A 20201-nucleotide genomic window follows, 5' to 3' on the forward strand; every position below is an offset into this window, starting at 1 on the left:
GCTCTCACGTCGTCGCTCTCAACCTTGCAATAACTGTATTGTGGGCAACCCCTCGACCTACTACATACTTTTTGCTTCAATCTTTGCTTCAAAGCAGCCCGCAAGGTCAGAGAGGAGCTCAGAAGTCTACTAAGCTGATGATTCTTACCTTGTCATGTTCAAACTCGCGAAGTCGCTCTTTCGAAGACAACCATGGCCCCAACTCAAATTCCCGACATCTGGGTTCGAAATCGTCAGCAATGCGGTACTGTTCGAAGAAGAGCAGCTTAAGGAGTTCCACAGGGGCCTCTACTATCCTGTCAACATAGGAGATGTTTTCGCGTCGAAGTACCAAGTAGTAGGCAAACTTGGTTTCGGTGTTACGTCAACTGTTTGGCTGGCTCGTGATCTACAGCAAGTCGGCATTCGGCATGATGCTAGCTATCTATACTAACAGCAAGCCAGCCGCCATGTCTACACGACCCTGAAAGTGTTCACACGAGAGGGAATGGACCAGGATGAGTACGACATGTACAATGTCCTAAGCACAGGCAATGCTTCGCATCCAGGATACAAACACGTCCGGACAGCCCTCGATTTGTTTACCATTCCCCGAAAAGGCGGCGATCATCGATGTCTTGTCCAGAAACCAATGTGGGATAGCTTCAAGGACCTCTTGAACAGGAATCCCGCGCACCGCTTCACGGACGAGCTGCTGAGAGCTGGGTTGTCGCAAGTGTTCCTCGCTCTCGATTACCTTCACACAGAAGCCAAGATCGTACATACAGGTACGTACGGCCTGAGACATGTCTACCCGCAATTTTATTGACAAGAACGTAGACATAAAAGCCGACAACATCCTCATAGAAATCGAAGATCAGGGCCTCTTGAAAGCCTTTGTCGACGCCGAAATGACACGTCCCTCGCCGCGCAAAGTCGTAGACGGCAAGCCTATCTACGCGACACGCCAATTTGGATTACCGAAAGAATACGGTCGTGTTGTCCTTGGAGACTTCGGCTCTGCAGTCCATGGCGACAAACCTCAGATCCACGACGCGCAACCAGATGTCTACCGCTGTCCAGAGGTTATGCTAAAGACGGAGTGGGGCTATCCAGTTGATATATGGAACGTTGGAGCGATGGTATGTACCGTCTTTCAGCCTGAGAGGCGAGGGAGATCAGACATTAACCGCGGTGCACACAGATTTGGGATCTATACGAGGATAAACACCTCTTTCACGGCATCGACCCAATCGAAAAGCGATACCTGACTAGAGCTCATCTCGCGGAGGTAGTCGCGATACTCGGCCCGCCACCGATGGATCTGCTAGAGAGGGGGGCGCGGAGTAAAGAGTTTTTCGATGGTGAAGGGAATTGGATAGCCGAGATAGACATACCGCGAGGCTTGACGTTGGAGGGGGCAGAAGAGAATCTAGATGGAGAGAAGAAAGAGGAGTTTCTCCGGTTTGTGAGGTGCATGTTGCAGTGGAGGCCTGAGGATCGGTGGACCGCGAAGGAGTTACTTGGGAATCCTTTGATGAGAGGGGATTAACTCGACCTAGGCCAATACATCTCCCTAAACCCGGCAGCCACACGTCAACCTAGAAAAAGCCCGAACATCCTAGAGCCTACATCGACGTTAAGGTCACCTGCTTTGCATGTTCTTATGTCGATGTAGTCTCTAGACCTGTTCAGTCTTTTTCACTTGTTTGATATGGCTCGGCTCATGTGGTCGCGGAAGATACCATTGCATGCCCTCTTTTCATATCGTTCCGGTCGCTCCATGGTCCAGTGAGTATTGCCATCCTTGAAGGGGTAATCTTAGAGACTCCGACCAGCGCTCCGACTAGCATTGAGTCCGGCCGTGTTACGCCGAGCCGCTCTCAGCATCCCTCAAGAACTTGAGTTTCCAACCAAGGATCACGAAGTACAGCAAGAAGGAACGCGGTATATTGATAAAGGTGTATGGATAACATTATCATTTCCAATTCTATCGGTCTATAAACAAGAAGCTATGCAAACGCTCAAATGCGATGTAAATATGTACAATATCGAACGGTCTCCACCAGCCCAGCATCTAGGAAGAGTAAAGGCACTTGTAGGTGGGGTCCTCCTTGAGAGCCTTCATGGTGAAGGGAGTGCATCCCTCAGAGCCAGCAGGCTTGTCAACACCAGAGAGCCAGATCTTCCAGCCACCGCCGACAGCGCCGGGGCAAGCCTGGAAGCCAATGTCGCCGGAAAGACCACCAGCAGCGAAGACAAGATCACCGTCGTCGTTGATCTTGAAGGGACCGCGCTCCTGGTTCTTGCCAATGGGCTGGACACCAGTGGAGTAGCGGACGTTGCCCTGGCCCATGCCGCTGCGGTCGACGTAGAGCTGGAGAGGGGGGTTGAAGGTGTAGATGTAGACGCTGCCGGTCTCCTCGTCGAGAGAGAAGGAGGCGTAGTTGATGCCGTTGGTGACGTTCTCGCGGTCGCCGTTGACGGCGCAGGTCTTGTTGTTCTCCGAGGGGGTGTTGATGAGGAGGCTGCCGTTGGCGGCCTGGACGTTGCCGTACTGGATGGGGGTGGCAGAGCGGAGAGACATCAGACGGAAGATGTCGCCGGCCTCGGGGCGAGGGAAGACGGACGCCTGGGGAAGGGCGGAGGAGATGGCGGCCATGGAGGCAATGGCGGCGGCGGCGGTGAACTTCATGATGATGGTTTGAAGGTGTTGTTGAAGTGTGGGTGTGGTAGTTGCAGTGATTAAGTATTAGTGTAGAGTTGATGAGTTGATGTTTGGATGATGGCTTAGAGAGAGCAGCATCTCATCTCTCTTATATCCAAATGCCATCTCGTATTTCCTCCCCTTGTCCTACATCATGCCGGTGCTCAACGAGGCTGAACAATGCCCACCCTCGGCGCCGACGACCAAAGCGCAACGCTATGACTTCATCCAGTCGGGTAATTATCGTATCCCCAGTTTTTGTGACCCTGCAATGGCAAGCACCGGCTGTGGCGCGCCCCCCTCCCATGACCGTCCAGAAGATTTTAGGCGGAGATGACGCATAATTGCCACGGCATAGGGCCGAAGCCCTTGGCATGTGTCCGAAAGTGGTAAAGCGCAGCCCCTTGTCGAGCTCTGATTGGTGGCGGCCTCGGTCGGCATGCGCTCAAAATAGATACAGCAATGTCCTCTCCAGAAAACATTCATGCCGAGGATATGCCCTTTGAAACTAACGGTGTAGACATTCGCGTTGGGAGACAGATGTGGTCGCGTCCAGTCGAATACGATGGAAGATCGCAAGACGATGTTACTTCCACTCGTAAAGGTGGATTTCAGCAGCTGCTGGCAGTGCTGCTGCAGTGCTTGGACAGCCAATTCGAGAATATCGTCAATGCAAAAGGTTGAAAGCCCGGCATCGTACCGGCGTATTTCGTATTTGGGTAGGTAAGTACCAAAGTATCCCCGCTGTTGTATGTTTGTGCTCTGTTTTTAGTATATCGATCGGATCTCGGAGGTAGAAGCGCCATCGAACTTCCTCTCCTGTCTTCCGCGCTCAAGCTCTAATGGTCTCCTCGCGAGGAGCCTCGGTAAGGTACATTGTGAGGTGGATATCCAGTGACGATGGTCGCCATCGAACTTCCTTCTTCTGCACTGATTCGACTAAGATTTAGACACCAACTCTGTTCTTTCGTTCTGACATAGCATTAGGCGCTTGACATGGAGTTCGCGTACCTGCTTCAAGCAACAAAGCCATTTGCACACTCCGATCGCCCAACAGCACGCACGGCAGACCTCCTGGTATGCGCGGACGCGTTCATTTTGACCATGTAAAAGCGGTGGAAGAGGGTTCCCAAAGGGCGGTGACTAGAAGCGTCAAGTGGTTGAACGACGACGCACGTTAAGAGAAGCAACAGCTGGAGGAACACGTCGTTGATCACGTGGCGCTATTTCAGCTCATGGATTTCACACGGGAGAAGGACTGGGGTGATGGCGGTGATGTTGTCTCGCACTACGGTATCTATGCGTCGCATTCCGAACGGGATTTTGCAACGTTTCTTGGCTGTTCATGACCATCTAGACGGAGATGTTACTCAGTCCAAGCAAGATCTGGCAAACTCGTTAGCATTGTATAAAAGTTCTGAAAGTCTTGTTGCTGACCTTTTGAATGTAGCGCACCCCAACGATAACGTCATCCTCGTCTTTGAAGTCATTCTCGTCGCTGAAATCGGGATTGGTTGTGTCCAGGCATGTCAGGCATGATATGACGATACCCGTATACTTATCGCCCATACAACTGGGTAGTTCACGCTGCGCAATCTCGATGAGCGTATGCTTGAGCGACTTGGCCTTGCCCACTTCGTCCTTCTCGGAGTAATCCGGTGGCGGCAGGAGTTGCGACGGGGTGGGCTCTCCTTTCACACTGCTGTACGTGACGAGTGTGCGCCACATGCCTATCTCCAGGAGACAGACTCCCAGGCTGTAGATGTCGTGCTGCATCTTGTATGCTTCCTCTGGTTTCTCTCCTTGCCGTTCTGGGTGACGATACAGATCTCTCTCCCAAACGGAGTCGCTAGTCTTTAACGTGCGACCTGCATCTGCGCGAAACTTCTCGAAGCCAAGCAAAAAGGAGTGTGCGAGCTCCGTCTTGCCGCTGTCGAAGATGAGGACTGTTTCGGGGCGAATGCCTTTGTGGACGAACTCGTACATGTGGACGTAGCTTAAAGACCGCGCTAGCTGCTGTGCGAGGCGGAAGCGTACGCTGAGACTCATGCTTGGCTTCGATTCGATCAAGATGTTGCGCAGACTCTGCGGTGAGTGTAGGGAGGATGGTATGTGGAAATGGAAATCGAAGGCTTTCAAAGGGCCATTAATCTCCCTGTATACTCGAGCAACACCGCGGCATTTGAGCAAGCCGAAACTTATCGGATCTGCGTTTGCAAGTTTGCGGGCGAGATCGCGCACGTCTCTGCTCTGGATGTTGAGGCCAATGTCTGGTGTGGCAGGTACGGAGTCTGCGATAAGCTGGCTTTTGGAGCTACGCTCACAGATAGATGCCGTGGAATATGGGATTGCTGTATAGACCCAGTCAACCGTTTCTTCCGTTCGGAAGAACATGGTAGGCCCGCTTTGGGGGTCCATTCTGAGGCAGTCACGGACGTTCTTCGCTGTTGACATAATCTTGCGTTTATCGTGAGTTTCGGCGCCACCGGTTTTGAGGGATTCCTCCTTGAACTCCTTCAAATTGGTGTCAATCTCTGGGTTTGACATTCTGAGGGTTAGAAACCAAGTCGGGTCAAACGTCTGCTGCCACGCCTGTAATTCGCTTATTGCGGCGTCCAGACTCTTCTTGATCAGGGGGTACTTCCACTGCTTGTACTGCTTTTCTTGTACTTTACCCTCGCTGGCTTCGTTGATGGTGTCTCCGTCTCGCTTCTTTCCAAGCTTCTGTAATTGGTCCATTGCCGCCTGCAGCTTAACCTGCAGCACACCGAGTGTCTCTCTTTGCAACGCTTTGTGCTGCTCAGTCTGTATCGTCTCGATCTCTTGAAGGTACTTGAGTTGCGTCTCTATTTTCAGCCAGGTCATTTTCATGGAGAGTATTCGCTCCTTGATCTCGCTCGTCGCATTCCGATAACTGTTGTACATGTCGACGAGGCGTTCGCCATACCTGAGTCGATGGTTAGCAGGAGTTACTCTCATAATTAAAACACTCACTTTATCGCCAGGTCAACCGTTCCAATGACTGCAAGGGCTACTTCGACCGACATCGCGAAGTGAGAAGCCTTCAAGGTCACTGCAATACGCGACTGATCGCTGAGTAAGTAACAAAGATAACACCGCAGAATATGCATGCGCAGGAAAGCGCAGGGTGGCGACGTACCTTCAAAGAGCGAATGGAGACGAGATGAGTAGGGATAGCCGTTCCTGGCTGCGAGGGAGGGGCCGTCAAAGCTGCGAATAGAAACGGGAGCGGCTGTGTAAGAGAGCCCAAGGCTGGCTAATATACATACGAGAAGAGCTACAGGGTTAATCTCCTCCAGCTGTACGCAGTTGGGGGCGAGATTGGCAGTGCCTGCCGTGCCACCTGGATACATCGGCGGGGTAGGTTGGGGTTGCATCATGACGCCGCTGCTACTTCCGAAGTACATCGCGCACCTCGCAAACTTTCTGCCCATTTTTCTTCCATCGCTACCCAGCCATCAATATTATTGTTGTTGTGTCTGATCCGTCCCAGGCCTTCGCTGCTTCCTCTTGGCGCACATGGCTGCCCCACTTTCCAAAGATACCGGGGCTATGGCGCTAGCGTCAGACTTGGTGACCGATTCCAAGCTGGAGACAATATTCAAGAAAGGCGGCGACGTTGTCCATGTGATCCAAACGGCGGGCACGACTCCTTCTCAAAGAAAAGTTCCAAAGAAACAGAAGTGGAGGCGGACCAAAGATCTCGGCCAGGGAGGATTCGGCGTCGTTTGGCTGGAGAACCTAGTAGGGGGCGGCAAAGATGAAGTGCAGGAACGAGCTGTCAAAGGAATGGAGAAGAAACATGCGAAGAACTACATTCGTGAACTGCATGCGATAGCAAAGTTTTCACAAGACCAAGTAAGTCTTCTTCCATCTTCATTCAAGCCATGGTCTCATACGCTACACGGAACTAATGCGCATGTTAAACTAGTTCGACACATGGTTCGTCAAATCATTTGGATGGTACGAACTCGACGAACATGTATTCATCTCGATGGAATACCTTCCCCACGGCGATCTGAGCGCTTATCTCGACAAGTCCGGCCCGCTACCAGAGGAAGAACTCCAACGCATCACTTGCCAATTACTCGAAGGGCTGGAGTGTATGCACAAACACGAGTTCGCGCATCGCGACCTAAAGCCACAAAACGTGCTCATAAAGGAACCTGGCCCTGAATGGTGGGTCAAGCTCAGCGATTTTGGAATCAGCAAGCGTATGGAGAGCGCCGCGGCGGAACATACAGTTGCTGGTACCCGTTCGTTCATGGCACCCGAAATCCTTGTGCAGGACGGTGTACTTCATTCTGCGACTTTCCCCAGATCCAAACCATATACAAATGCGGTAGACATCTGGGCCTTAGGGGCGTTGGCATTCAAGGCTCTTACCGGGAAACAGCCTTTCGCAAAGGACTTGGCGTTATACGTCGATGACAAAATGCCTTTCCCTCACGAGTTGCTACGAACGTACAATGTCTCACAAGATGGATGCAACCTACTTGCGAGACTTCTGGCAGCCAAGCCCGAGGATCGACCCTCAGCTTCCGAAGCACTAGCTGATCTTTGGCTTGCAGAACAACGAGTGCAACCCTCTAAAGTGTCGATCGAATCAGTGAGGTAAGACAACATCCAGTTTGTTTCTATCGGGATACTAGTGTTCTGACCATACAAAGGCCGACATCTACGTTGACTGAAAATAGTCATAGTACGCTTGACTACGTCCGGTATCTCACACGGCGTGATCAGAAACCAGCCTCTATCGAATCTCAGACCCTTGGTGATACGGAAGCTTCTACCTTAGTGTCCAAGACCTTTGACAATGTTAAGGCTATAGCCATGGACAGCTTCTCCAACTTTTCACGCCGGAAATCTCATGCCATTCAGCTGGACTCACACGACAATGCCCTCGGTCTTACAACCCTAGTAGAAGAACCATCAATAGCTGCCAGTCAGCCGGCTGCCTCCACTCTACCGACTGATGATGGTTTGCAGAAAGACCCGTCAAAGTCTGAAGATTCGTTAGTTGACTCGCAAATCGCAACTAAAAGCCCAACGCAAACCTCGGCAAGAGTGGAAAGCGTGAAGAGTTCGAGAAGCTCGGAAGAAGAGCGCCCTTCTACTAATACAACACCATCACACGTAACACCATCAGTCACTTTACAGTCTGCTCTAGATAGCAAAGAGTCTCTAGAGGAGTCAGAGGAGTATTTCAATCGGCCTATCGCAGTCAATGACTACACACTTTCGCCCGGCACGACCATATCAGAGGCTTCGCCATCTCTGTCAGCATCGGAGACTTCACCAAGAGCGCCCAGCGGTCACTGGACGAGAGCTATGCCGTTTTCCTCGCTTTCCGTGGACAATGTCAGTCCTGTCAGTCCGGGATGGTCAAAAGACCCTTCGATTGTTCAACAAAAAGGCTGCTCGCTCAGGCCACTATCTTTGCCGAACGACCTTACGCACACGATGGATCCAGATGCGTTGTAAGTACATAATCACTATCAGAACTCATTCCCTGATGTTTACACATATAGCATCATCGTAATACCGGGTGTGGGTGATCCCCCCGTCGAGATATGGAGCAGAGACGGAGTGCAAAATGAGCCACTTGTACGCGATTTTACAAAGCACTTCATGAACATACAAGTCTTTGCACTTGAACATGACTTGAGAGTTAATGGAAAAGCTTTTCGCCGCTGGGAACAATTACGGGAGAGTTCGCATACAATGATGCAGCTGCTCCACGAACATCGCGAGCAGACTGGTGTAGGTACTCACACTCTCAGAGAAAACTCTTCATCTAATCGAATTCCACAGACTATGTCTATACCTATGGTTTTTCTGGGACACGGTGTCGGAGGCTTGATCATTAAAGACGTACGCTCGTGCAACAATAAAGATAGATTAATGCTAATACCGGCCAGTTCTTCTGGAATTCAAGCGGACCCCAGCACCGAGGCTTTCCAATCCGTTGGTATGAGGACATAGTCAACAACACAGTCGGAATTGCTCTACTCGGAACACCCCATCTCACGAAAGCAAACTCGACGGATGCAGAGAGCATACTAGGCGTCATTACGAGAGCACCGACATCCAGAAAGTCGGAGCCCCTTCACAGGAAGCTCCTAGATCTGAAAGACACCGAATATGTCCGCTCTCTGTCAGAGGAGTTCGACAAGTATATCCGGCAGAATGTCCCCCGTCTGCCCATCTTATCAGTCTGGGATGGGCGAGAAAGCGATGCAATGCGAATAGAGGAGACGAGGTTGACTGGGCGCAGATGGAGAGCAGAGAGATTTGTGGTACGTCACAGAGACAGCATACCCACCATCAACGATGATGGGCCTTCATGAAGAGAGTGTCTAATATATGCCGCAGATTGTCACGTACGAAATGGCCAAGATGGGCTTGCCAAACGAGGAGATGATGGTAGCTGATTGCAATCACTATCAGCTGTGCACACATAGCAATCCCGAGTTTCGAAAGAAGCTCATCGGCTTTTGCCATGAGAAGCTCCTGGAAGCACATGGCAGAAAGTTGGGAGGGCCAAGTAGCTCATCCGTGGCTTTGGACAACATCTTGGGCGAAGGGTCGAATGTGCCCTCGCCATGGTAATACCCAAGTTCATGGTACTGGGTGGCAATGTGTATTTTTAACAACACTCGTTACTTGCCGTTTATCCACTATCACTACACCTACATTACGTCTCTTGCAGCTACACGTACCCAATCTCGCACTGCACTGTGAAAGGGATGAGAAAAGGGGCGATTGCCTCCCACGTGCACTGATCAGGCTCACATTGATCTTATGTCAGACTTTGGGCGAACACGGCAGTTAGCATGCCAACGGAGGAGAGCGGTTCGAAAGAAGAATGAGGCTCCAGAGGAACGGAACTCCCAAAGGGACTACGCTATCGCGGGCAAATGGATGCCACATTGCGAAGGCAGCTTCCTGGGAGACGTTGCAGTGCGCGTCCAGCGCCTGCAAGAGCGAACGCGCATTCCCTTGCGGGGTTCGTCAGCCATTGAAAGCAGCTGGAGCCGCTCAACCCAGCAAGAACGACGCGGCTCAAGCACTGCTCCATGCACCCGCATTCAGCATCACTATTGATTGCCACATCCCCTGTATTGACCGACTGACCACAACATCCCGATTGCGTGCTATGTGCGAGCTCCAACAGCGCCATTACCCCAAAAAGTAACACCGCAGAGATCGCGACCAGAGACAATCTTGCAAAACCCCAGTCACAGATCCCCCGAGATAAGCCAAAAAACCGTGGACGGCGCGAAGCCTCCCCATGTCAATCCAACGGCTTCTTCGGTCCTTCTCTCGGCGAGATCAGCAACCGTTTATCTGCTGATCATGAACGAAACGAGTGCTACACAGTCAGCCCTAAACAACCAGTGCGGGTGCCACCCCTCACGACTGCAACCGGTTTTGTGACTCTTCTCAACAAGTTCCAACGTGCTGGCCCTGTTGGGCGTTGTTGGGCATGATATGTAAGGATGCTCGTTGTTTGCTCGACCACATTGGGGCATCCACAAGCTTGGAATGGGAGATGAGGATGTCCCGGCATTACTCCAAGAGGCAATGGGTTATCTGATGGTATGTCGCACTGGTGCCCAATCATTTCTGCAAGCGTTTCGTTGGGGAAGACGCACGCGCAGGGTATCGATATCCAGCTCTCTCATCTAGGTGCCCAGATCGCTCCTGCACATCTTGCAGCATCGGAGTTGTTTCAAAGAGCAGACCAACGGCGCCGCTAAATGTTGCGTAGTGATCATCATGGCATCATTAAAGACTTTAATTACCTGCAGGATTGCGAGCTGTGCAGCATGGTGGGTGGTAAGGTTGACACGTAACTTGCGGATGTCCTGTCCAGACAAACGGTCCGCACCGAAGTGTTCGATCATGCAATGCCTGCAGTGGTCAAACTTTCGGCTTCGATCAAACCTACCGGACCAGACCCCTTGCAGCGATCGAGAGGTCAGAATAGAGCTTCGTGGAGATAAGATTGCTAGCAGCTTCCTGATTGGTGTGTATATGCGAGAGGGTATTGCCGTGCAGCTCGCGGATGTTTCCCCATATCGACACATCGTGAGCGGTGCAGCTTGGTGTTGCATAATACGATGTAGCGTGCCTAGATTCTAGGGCTGTCATCGAGATTCGTGGTGGCGTTGTAGCTTAGTACCGCACGACAGTCGTCCGAATCGGATGTTCTTCGTCGTCCGCCAAGCCGAAAATGATCGGTAGCAGACTACCATCGTCATCGGCCAACTGCTCCGCTGGAAGTGTGTGGATGTCATTGCTGAATGAGTCAGTTTCGCTCTGTCCGACCCAGCTCCCCGCAATTTCCACCTTCATCCCACGTGGCAAAGATGTCTGAAACAACCAAGTTTCCTAGTTAGTCCAAACCAACATGAAGAAATACACGGATGAACGTGGTGAGACCGTGATGAGCATCCAGGGCGGAAAGACCCGCTAAGGCTGTCTCTTGATCCGCGCGCACAACGTCAACCGCATAAGGGCCTTGGAGTAGAGGTAGTCGGGAAGACCTCGCGGATCCGTGTCTAGACGCCCTGAAGGATTTTTGAATACGGAGTGGCCCGCCTGGTGAAACAGCGTTGCCCTTGCGTTTGCGGTGCGGGCGTGAGCGAACGTCTGTGACGAGCTCACTTTTTTGGAGGGGCTGTGGACTGGTGGCTGAACAAACTTCGTCAGAAGGGCATGTTCCTGGGCTACCTAGTCTAGGCCGACATCTTCAACGGCGGAGCAGTAGTGAAGCAACGGTCATAGTACAGTAGTGAAAAGCTGACAGCTCAAGTGCGTGATCTTGCCGCGCTTGTACGTACGAATGCGGACTTGATGTCTGTCTCGAAAATTCGCCGGGTTTGGCAGATGTCTCCGATCTTGTTGAGTGGATTCGTCTATCCTGCTACACGAAGGTCTGCGCCAGGAAGGTTTCTAACGCACGTCATTCCGCAATGTATTGCACTTGCAGCACACGAGTCTGGTTCGACGTTAGAGACAGTGGAGCATGCAATTCAATGCGGCTACCAACTGGCAGTGGGCTGAAACAGTGCTGGTGCAAAGTCGTACCATACTGCAGGAAATTTCGTCGATAATCGAGAGTCCATTGTGCGAATAGGATTAATTCAACATTCGGATTATAGCCCCGCCGGAGCTCATTCGTTCAAAAACCACGAGGCTGAACATCAGGGCGACAAAGTTAAGGATACAGCCGGTTAGTGAAACTGTTGAACACGAGAACGTAGCACATGGCTAGTCGCCTCCAGTAGGTCCAGAAGGTATGAGGTAACTAGACAGTGACGTTGCAGGCGCCGCTGAGAGAAAGTCCAGCCCTCAGGCATGGTTGAGTCATTGACAGGGAGAGGGTGCTTTCTCAGTTGAGGTTACAGTATGACCTCCCGGGCAACTTTGGCAAGCCCATATCTTGGCCCAGATTGACAGCACAATCGAAAACTGACGGTGTGTGGTGGCGTTGTTCTACGGCAATGTTAGACGATCTATTGATGTGCTAGCAGCTAGCTGGCCAATCGCAATACGCCATGGCGGATGAAAGCCGTGATGTTTAAGGGTACCGACGGCGTGCTTGAAGCCACACGATAAAGAAACAGCGCCGCCGTTTGTGACGCATGATTGTTCAAGTGATGTTCCTGGATGTTGTGCCGAGGTGCAAGCGACGAGACAGGTAACGTCGTATGAAGCCAACAGCGGGAGTTACGGGAATGTCAGGTGCCACGAAACTGTGCAACAGACGATGTCCTTAGTTACAAGTCCGGCGAGTCGATAGTCGTGGGTGCCGTCCGCTCGAGCATCTGCCTACAGCGCCCCGGCAGGGTCATGGATGAAACATCGATTAATGCTCCGGATGCTACTGCAACGGGGCGAATAAATCCTGCGTTGGAGTTAATCTCAGGAGAATAAAACTGCAGGTTGGGTGTGCAACCAAGTTCACGTGGCGCCCGCACTTACATTTTGGACTACAGCTGCGCGGGCCGGACCCCTCCACGACGCTTGACAAATGAGGACTCGACATTGGCCGAGGTAGCCCCGAAACAAGCTTTCCCTCTGGTCCCTGGGGAGGAGTTCGCCGCACACGATGTTCGCACTCGTTGCGCTCCGCGGAAGATAGCCGCTTAGCGCATTGCTAGCAGGAAATATCCGTACGATCCGGATCTCCAGGATCGTCCAGGGACCTCATCTTCCGGTGTAGATCATCCCCGTCATGTGCACCCATTTGCGCACCTGTGCAGTGTGGAAGTAGGTCTAATGGAGCTTGCCGACCTGCGAAAATGCCCAACACGAGGAGTAAATGGATGCTGAGGGTGGATCTCGCCGCGGATAGCGCCAAGGTACACTATCAGTCAATAGAACATGTCGGGGGTGATCCTAGGTAGACTGCACGCCGGGAGGGCTTGATCGCCATGGAGTCTCTCCCAGGTCGAAGGCATGCCGGCTTTCTCAACGTTGACGAAACAGGATCTGGACTTTGAGCATGCTGACTCAAGTTGGCGTTCGCGACAAGGAGACGTTGAGTCGCTTCTTCCTTTCCAACCGCGACGCCGTTCGGTTCCGGAACGGGCGATGAAAACCGAGGCTGATATCGACACGTGATACAGGCTACATGGAAGGATTATCGTGACGCCGCTGTGCATTTGCGCGTCGGTGTGATGGTCGAGCAGATGCTGCAGAATGTTACATAGCACCATCGCAGTCATCGTGTCCACTCCAAAAGTAGGATCGATGCGGTATTTGCGACTGAGCCGTGATCGTACCGTACGCAACAAGACCCTGCTGTGTGTTTAGCGCGTCGCGGTTGATGTGCAAAGACATCACATCATCCAACTTGTGCTGATCGTAGCCGACTTTCGCCTACCCGCGCACCTGAAGTCACACTCGCTGCCACCTGCGCCTCGGGAACAATCCGGGGCAGGCGAGACGCTGGCGCAGACTCAATGAGCTATCCACAAGAGCCTGCCTCGAAAGCGACAAGGTACATGTCTTGTCCTGACTTGACGATTCGTGGGCGCAGCTGAACTTCTGGTCATAGCAGGAAGAATAGCGCGGTTAGCAGTGGGCGCGATAGGTCTCGTTGCGAGAAAATCAGACCATAACGACACGAATGAGCACGTGTATTGGAGAGTAAAAAAACTAATCCAGGTCAGCGCTATTGCGATTGAAACGCGAACAGGACAAGGAGGATTAGGTTAGTACAGTCTGCGATAACCTGATGACCTGATTCCAGGTTGAGAGTGGACTCACTGATCAACGACCGACTGCGAACGTGCGGCCTGAGTCGATGCTGGTTGTATATATGTCCGGGACCTATATTTGCTTTGTTTAAGAGCTTGCAAAGCAACGATGTTCCCAGTCTGAGCAATGCGCTGGAGGGGCGCGCCACAATTGGCGAACATGCGTCCCCCAGCTATCAATTGTCGGTGATAGACACTGGAGGCCAGCGGACAGCTAGCACATGTCTAGTCGATTCCTCTCGGACGTGGCCAGAATGCAGTCGTCTTCTCAATGCGACCTCCTAGCATCTAGCGATAGCCGTTGAAACCTGGTTGCTGTCAGGCGCGGTGTCAGCAAGCCTCCAAAGAGAGCGATGCTAACGCACGGAGACAAGTGATGCCCACCCTAACCGAACGAGGATGATATCTGCAATGCCGCCCGGCCGAAAAGGGCGAAGTGCGTGACTTGCAGGACAGCACTGACTCGCGCCTCACAAGCCTGGCTGCGGACCGGAATTGATAGCGCCGTCCAGTGTCTGGCTAATCGGCACACCGCACATCATCGGCTATAGATGACGTTCCTGACTAGATGATAACTCACCTGGTGAGCTTGCAAGGGACGATCAAGGCTGAAGCGCACGTCTGGGGAGAGCAGACGCGGCTCTATCCCTGGCCCTCAGGGCAAGGATAGCGCGTCAGTCACCGAGGTGCCTCTGCAGTAGGCTATGCAGTTCTGTTGCTGCGACTGCACCAGGACCCGCTTGGTCGTCACGTATCGGCTGCATTGTCGTCATTGCCAGCCCCGCGTCAAACCGCCTGAAGACGTCTCCAAATGCAGTCGCATCGCATCGCAGTCGAAGCAGCGGATTCTGAGGCGTATGAATGGGTGGCAGCGGAAGCCGTGACCCCACAACTCCACGGTGGGTGCTGGTCTGGACGAAAACATAGCTGCAAATCTCAGGCTTACGGTCGACGCATCTCACACAGACTATTGGAGAAGTTCGCAGGTCACGGCGTGCTGAGCGGTGCAATTTTTCAGATGGAGTGTGATGGGCGTGCATGATTCTCTCCAGGATGAGGGGAAGGACAGCAGCCCGGCACGTGCACGCTAGGCTACGTTCGGTCGTCACTTGACCAAGCGATGCCCTTCGCGGACGCAAGGCGAATGTGCGACGACCTTACCATACCCAACGCAACGCGCGCGGAGATGCGCAATTCTCGGGAGATTTTTCGTCGCCCTGGGTACCCCAACCGACGGTGGTGCGGCGTTGACGTTTGCATGGTCGCAGCGAACCTTTGATGTAGGGGTTGGTCGACAACAGCTGGGGCTGCTGGGCAGGGCCACAGAGCAGACGCGACCGTGTGAAACATAGCGCACCGTCCCGGATCCGCGATGATTAGACCAGTGTGCGTGGTCCTTGGCCACTCTGCTCATGACGCTTAGTCTCTTTCGGATTCGCATAATCGCATCCCAGTCGCCATGCTGGACGTCTGCGCTGTGCCTTGTTCCGGCTGCATCCTGCTCTCTTGGCCATCTCCGCACCGCTTCCTCAGCATCCGACCGACTTCGGGCCTGCTGAAGCCACGCGGAAGGCCCGCATTGCTCATGCTGACCCGATACTCCTCCTCAATGCATTCGGACGGCCGTTTCTGGGTCCAGGACGTTGCGGGATGAAAAGAGTTTCGCGTGCTGCCTCACCAGCGGCCGCCGTCCAGGAACATGAAGCTTACGCTGTCCTAACGTCAGGCCCTGGCAGCTGCGGAGTCATGGCGCACTAGTTTAGCTGGCAATGGTGCGGTGGGCGGCGGTGGAGTGGGCGCAGGGAAGGCTGCTTGTGTGCGTTGATCGTCTCATGGGCCAGACCCACGAACTGGCGGATGGCTGGAGGCGAACATCCCCAGCAGGACTGCCTCACATGTCCAGTGTCTCCGTCCAGGGCCTAGCAGTGCGCGAGGCAGGGGGCGATCGCTGCGCTACTGTGGCCATCAACTGTCTGCCATCCTAACCAGGTAAAGCCTTCCTAGCGGCCAGTCTCGCAGTGTGTCATGGCCGCCGGAGACAAGCGTTTCCCTCCCAGGCACTCCATCACGACGTATTGCCTTCGTGCTCTGTCGCAAGTCGTGCATATTCCCTCACGCTTGACCTGCCCCATCCATCAGAGTCATTGCCAGGAGTCGCCAATTATCTCCGACAGCCCATCCTAGCTGTCATAGGCTGGATAGCGTCAAATCCCAAGGAGCCATGTCCATGTCCGCTGGCTGATGCCGCCGTTGCTACTATTACCTCCACTCCCTATTATCGTCCCAGGGCCTGCCTACCCTAACATCCTGGTTGCTTCGCAATTCGCCGACGCATCGATATTAACCCCCAATTATACATAGTTGTACCCGTTCCCTGGACCACTCTCTGGTACCTCCTGTCGGCGAGCTACATTCTCCGTATCGTTGTTTGCATCTGCAGCGCCAGTACGTGCACAGTCCCGCCCCTCTACCACCATGTGGCTTGGAGACTATCCAAACAATTTCTGACCCTTTATACAGTTCCTCCACTCCCGCTGCAACCCATCATAACGACCAACGCATAATTCTCCTCTCTGTAAGCGAGATCACAGACTGCAGTCGGCACAGCTATCCATCTGCATCGTCAACGCACCTGCCCCGCCTTTCGTCCCGCCCATCCAACATCATCAACACCGTTCGCACATCTACTCTCGACAACACTCGTTTATTGCAACATCGACACTGGTAAGTTCTTGTTCAATCAAGCTTGTTTCCATGCGCTAACCAGCTACAGCGGATGATTTTGCTGTTATAAGTACTTAACCAGCTTCTCTTTCCGGACCAGCTTCAATAAGCCAATCCATTTACGGAGTCGAAACTATCCAAGACTACTTTTCCCCATGTTGCAAGGTATCCGGGCATCGACTCTGACGATGCCTCCCTTTGGACATGATATGTCCCTAGGCGGCGTGCAAAAGGTGGAGGGCTATGGAGACACAGATTCGTGGAACTGGCCTCAACAACCGACCGCTCAACAACCTGCGTACTCGAATATGTTCGATCCTTCCATGTACGCCAGCTTCACACCCTCGATGCAACAGCAAGTTCGTCAACCATCTCGCAATCAGTCTATCGCTACATCTCGCGTCCTCTCGACCGCAACTAGCACACCACCACCACCAAGGCCCCAGGTTACAGGTAACATGGTCAAAGCACAACCGGCTTTCAAGCCCACGTGGCAGGGATTTCTCGATACCACCAAAGATGCCATGACCGTTGTGGAGGCCGCACTTCAAGGCCGTCTCAGCCACATCAGCCGCAGGCCGCATGATAAGGAACGCGCAGAGATGCTCACTTCTGGAACCGTCTTGGTGTACGAGGAGAACGCTTCCGGTATCAAACGATGGACCGATGCTGTGCACTGGTCCCCAAGTCGGGTGATGAACAACTGCCTCATATATCGCCAGCTGGTGCGAGCTTTGAAGCCTGAAGAGAAGAAGTCGGCCCTCAACCCATCGTGCGGTACCAAGAGGAAGCGCAAGGAGAACAACGGCCCAATGAGGTCAAAGACTGGTGAAGTGTTGGAGAACTCCGAGGACGAATACGAGACCTCAGCCTTCGACGCGTCCCTGCCAGGCGATGTCGACTCCATGAACAAGGTTTACGCCAACTTCGCCCAAAGCTTGACGCCCGACCAACAGCGACGATTCTGTGGCTCCCTCATCGACAGCTATGAGTTCAAGGAGGGCGGTCTGATGAAGAAGACCATCTCAGTCAAGTACCAGGGTACCCACCACCACGTCATATCCTACTACAGTCTCGAGGACGTCGTCAGCGGGAAGTTGAAGCGACCATTCCAGGACCCAAAGCTAGCCGACATTCAGCCAAGACCGGAGCTTCTGAATGGCTGGAAGGTCAGCCTTGAAGATGAAGAGAGCAAAGACATGCCCCTGGTAGCTGGCTACCCGCACCACATCCAGCCCAGCCATGTCCAGCACCACGTTATTGGAGCTGTTACCCAGTCAATCGGCGCACAGGGCCAGCTCCAGACACATGCTCCTCTCCACCTAACAGTTCCCGACTACTGGCATGGGCCTCAGGTGTCCCAGTATGGCTCTAGCCACCACAGCCCCCAACATTATGCCGCGCCTCCATTCTCGGCCCACCAACCGGCACATCAATACTCCGTCCAGCAGCCTCCGTCGCAGCACTACACGCATCCGCCATCCCCCCAGCAATATTCTTCCCCACATTCCGCAAGCTCTCAGTACTCCTCACACGCTGCACCATCCTCGCACTACGCGCCGCAACCACAGTCTGCGCGTCACTACTCTTTCGACCCTCCGTCGGCCACATCAGCGACCTCGTACACTCAGCCCACCTCGGCATACCAGACGCCGCAACCTGCTCCGTACGCTCTGCCTCAGTCCGCGGGCTTCGACGCTCATGCCTTGCCCTCCCAAGACTCGCCAGTCGGTCCTCATCACGCTCAGGTCCCCGGATCGCAACCCGACCAACAAAGGAGGGCTTCAGCGCCTGTAGCCGTGCAGCCATTCAACGCGCCGCAATTCCCTGCGGCTCCCCATCCTCACTCTTATTACGTGACGGACCAGAAGTACGCCCCCGAGCAAAAGTACACATCTAACGCGCCCCATGGTTATTAGGGTGCCGTCGCATTGCATCATTTCACACATTTACCGAGATATACCCACGATCTACAGAGCATATACGAGACATTCATGGAGGATGATTTGGTTGCGATACCCCCTTAGCGACATTTCCTTTGGCGAAGGCGGTATTTGTTCAATACCTGCATGTTGGCACCCCGCGGTAACTGGTTACCCACTTTCCTTATGGATACAGTCGGAGTTGGATCTTTCGCTCTCCTTGTTTATGTTACTGGAATTCTGTATACGTGTTTCATTCATTCTGTCTCTTGTGGTGGTCTTTTAATACCAAAAGCACCTTATTTCCTCTATTTCGCATGGTCGTCTACGATACCTAGTCGCACTGCATTGCATGAACCTCTTCTTGTTCGCGTTGTTCTGCTTCTCCATTACCGCCATACCCTTGTACAACTATAACCCGATGCATGTAGCTAGTGCTCTATAGTAGCAACCACTTAACCCTAAACACTGCGGATACGCGCGACGAATCAAATAAATCAATCATACAATCCAACACTGCGCTTCAATGACCTCACTCAACAAATCGCATGTATCTACCCGATGCATTATCATACGTTGTTCTCAATGGTTCGGCTTGGGGCGGCGCAATCGTACGACTATTCCTGCAAACCTAACCTCGAAACACGATAACTACATGGCTATCCCAGACATCGACTTCTTAACGACCCGAACATGGAATTCTCACCTCAAGAATGATCACAAACCACTACGCCGCATTCCTACGCTAAAAGACACGGCATAACATCACATGCCGTTGCGCAGTCCAACCCAGCTCACCGGGGAACCCTCCGTTCATGGATAACGACCATCATCACATCATCGCTATCACATCTCGACTAGCCGGTGCCGCAACGCCCCGTCTGCCGTTATCATTATCTGCATTGCACATCGATGAAAGGATCTCGATTCGCGAGCTGCGGTAGCCGGGCCAATCAGTAGCGAAGCGAGCCGCAAGGGCCATTGTGGGTTAACAAAGGGATTACTGAGCCAGGCATACTGTACGAGAATGCTGTGCAGGACGGGGTGGCTTGGAATAGATCCGAGTGAGATCTTGATCCTTAGGGCGGGTAAATGTATATACATTGAGGGTAGATGGCGCGGGTTGTTGGAAGGGAGGAGTTGGACGCCTATGTGCGAATGCTTGGCATTGGCAGTTGAGACGTAAATTGATCGTGCCGGCGCATCGCTGCGAGTCACCTTTGTGGGTAGACTTCCTATAGGTCGGGTCTTTATCCCGCCTATGGAGATGGAAGTTTGTGCTGCATAGAGCTGGAGGGCGACTCGAGGGTGCGATACGAGGGCTGGCGAGTAATGGGGACGCTGCTTCGGGACTTTGCATTCCTCTATTGAGATCGCCATGAAACATCTTGCATTAACGGATATCGTGGAGACGAATACGAAGAGTTTCTTTTCCACGATGTACCGTAGTTAACCGTACAAGTGTCGTAGTTAACCGGCTTCGTGTCGCTCGTGCTGCCCAGATGTGATGGCCAAGAGCTGATCAGTGATACCTCGCATGATTGAGGAAGTTTCAACAAAGTCAAACCGGATTTC

The 20201-nt window shown here is 52.9% G+C and overlaps 5 protein-coding genes across 5 annotated transcripts; 3 read left to right on the forward strand and 2 right to left on the reverse strand.

Moving 5' to 3' along the window:
• Positions 1-154: 154 nt before the first annotated feature.
• Positions 155-1531, forward strand: J4E84_007636 (uncharacterized protein; the record flags this gene model as incomplete). The annotated part of the gene is made up of 4 exons (XM_049390219.1): positions 155-393; positions 445-767; positions 820-1121; positions 1184-1531. The coding sequence occupies 4 exons, from the start codon at positions 155-157 to the stop codon at positions 1529-1531; spliced, it is 1212 nt and encodes a 403-aa protein (XP_049242072.1).
• A 525-nt stretch (positions 1532-2056) lies between these two features.
• J4E84_007637 (uncharacterized protein) lies at positions 2057-2674 on the reverse strand (the record flags this gene model as incomplete). The annotated part of the gene is made up of 1 exon (XM_049390220.1): positions 2057-2674. One exon carries the CDS (start codon positions 2672-2674, stop codon positions 2057-2059), a length of 618 nt encoding a protein of 205 aa, XP_049242073.1.
• A 1365-nt stretch (positions 2675-4039) lies between these two features.
• On the reverse strand, positions 4040-5611 carry J4E84_007638 (uncharacterized protein; the record flags this gene model as incomplete). The annotated part of the gene is made up of 2 exons (XM_049390221.1): positions 4040-4072; positions 4124-5611. The coding sequence occupies 2 exons, from the start codon at positions 5609-5611 to the stop codon at positions 4040-4042; spliced, it is 1521 nt and encodes a 506-aa protein (XP_049242074.1).
• A 648-nt stretch (positions 5612-6259) lies between these two features.
• Positions 6260-9057, forward strand: J4E84_007639 (uncharacterized protein; the record flags this gene model as incomplete). Its single annotated transcript, XM_049390222.1, has 6 exons — positions 6260-6565; positions 6639-7321; positions 7411-8187; positions 8239-8314; positions 8522-8581; positions 8629-9057. 6 exons carry the CDS (start codon positions 6260-6262, stop codon positions 9055-9057), a joined length of 2331 nt encoding a protein of 776 aa, XP_049242075.1.
• Positions 9058-16892: 7835 nt separating this feature from the next.
• Positions 16893-18623, forward strand: J4E84_007640 (uncharacterized protein; the record flags this gene model as incomplete). The annotated part of the gene is made up of 1 exon (XM_049390223.1): positions 16893-18623. The coding sequence occupies one exon, from the start codon at positions 16893-16895 to the stop codon at positions 18621-18623; it is 1731 nt and encodes a 576-aa protein (XP_049242076.1).
• Between the last annotated feature and the right edge of the window lie 1578 nt (positions 18624-20201).

This window comes from Alternaria hordeiaustralica (genome assembly GCF_023758085.1).
Source record: "Alternaria hordeiaustralica strain BMP 2776 chromosome Unknown scaffold_17, whole genome shotgun sequence".
Classification (NCBI taxonomy): Eukaryota; Fungi; Ascomycota; class Dothideomycetes; order Pleosporales; family Pleosporaceae; genus Alternaria; species Alternaria hordeiaustralica.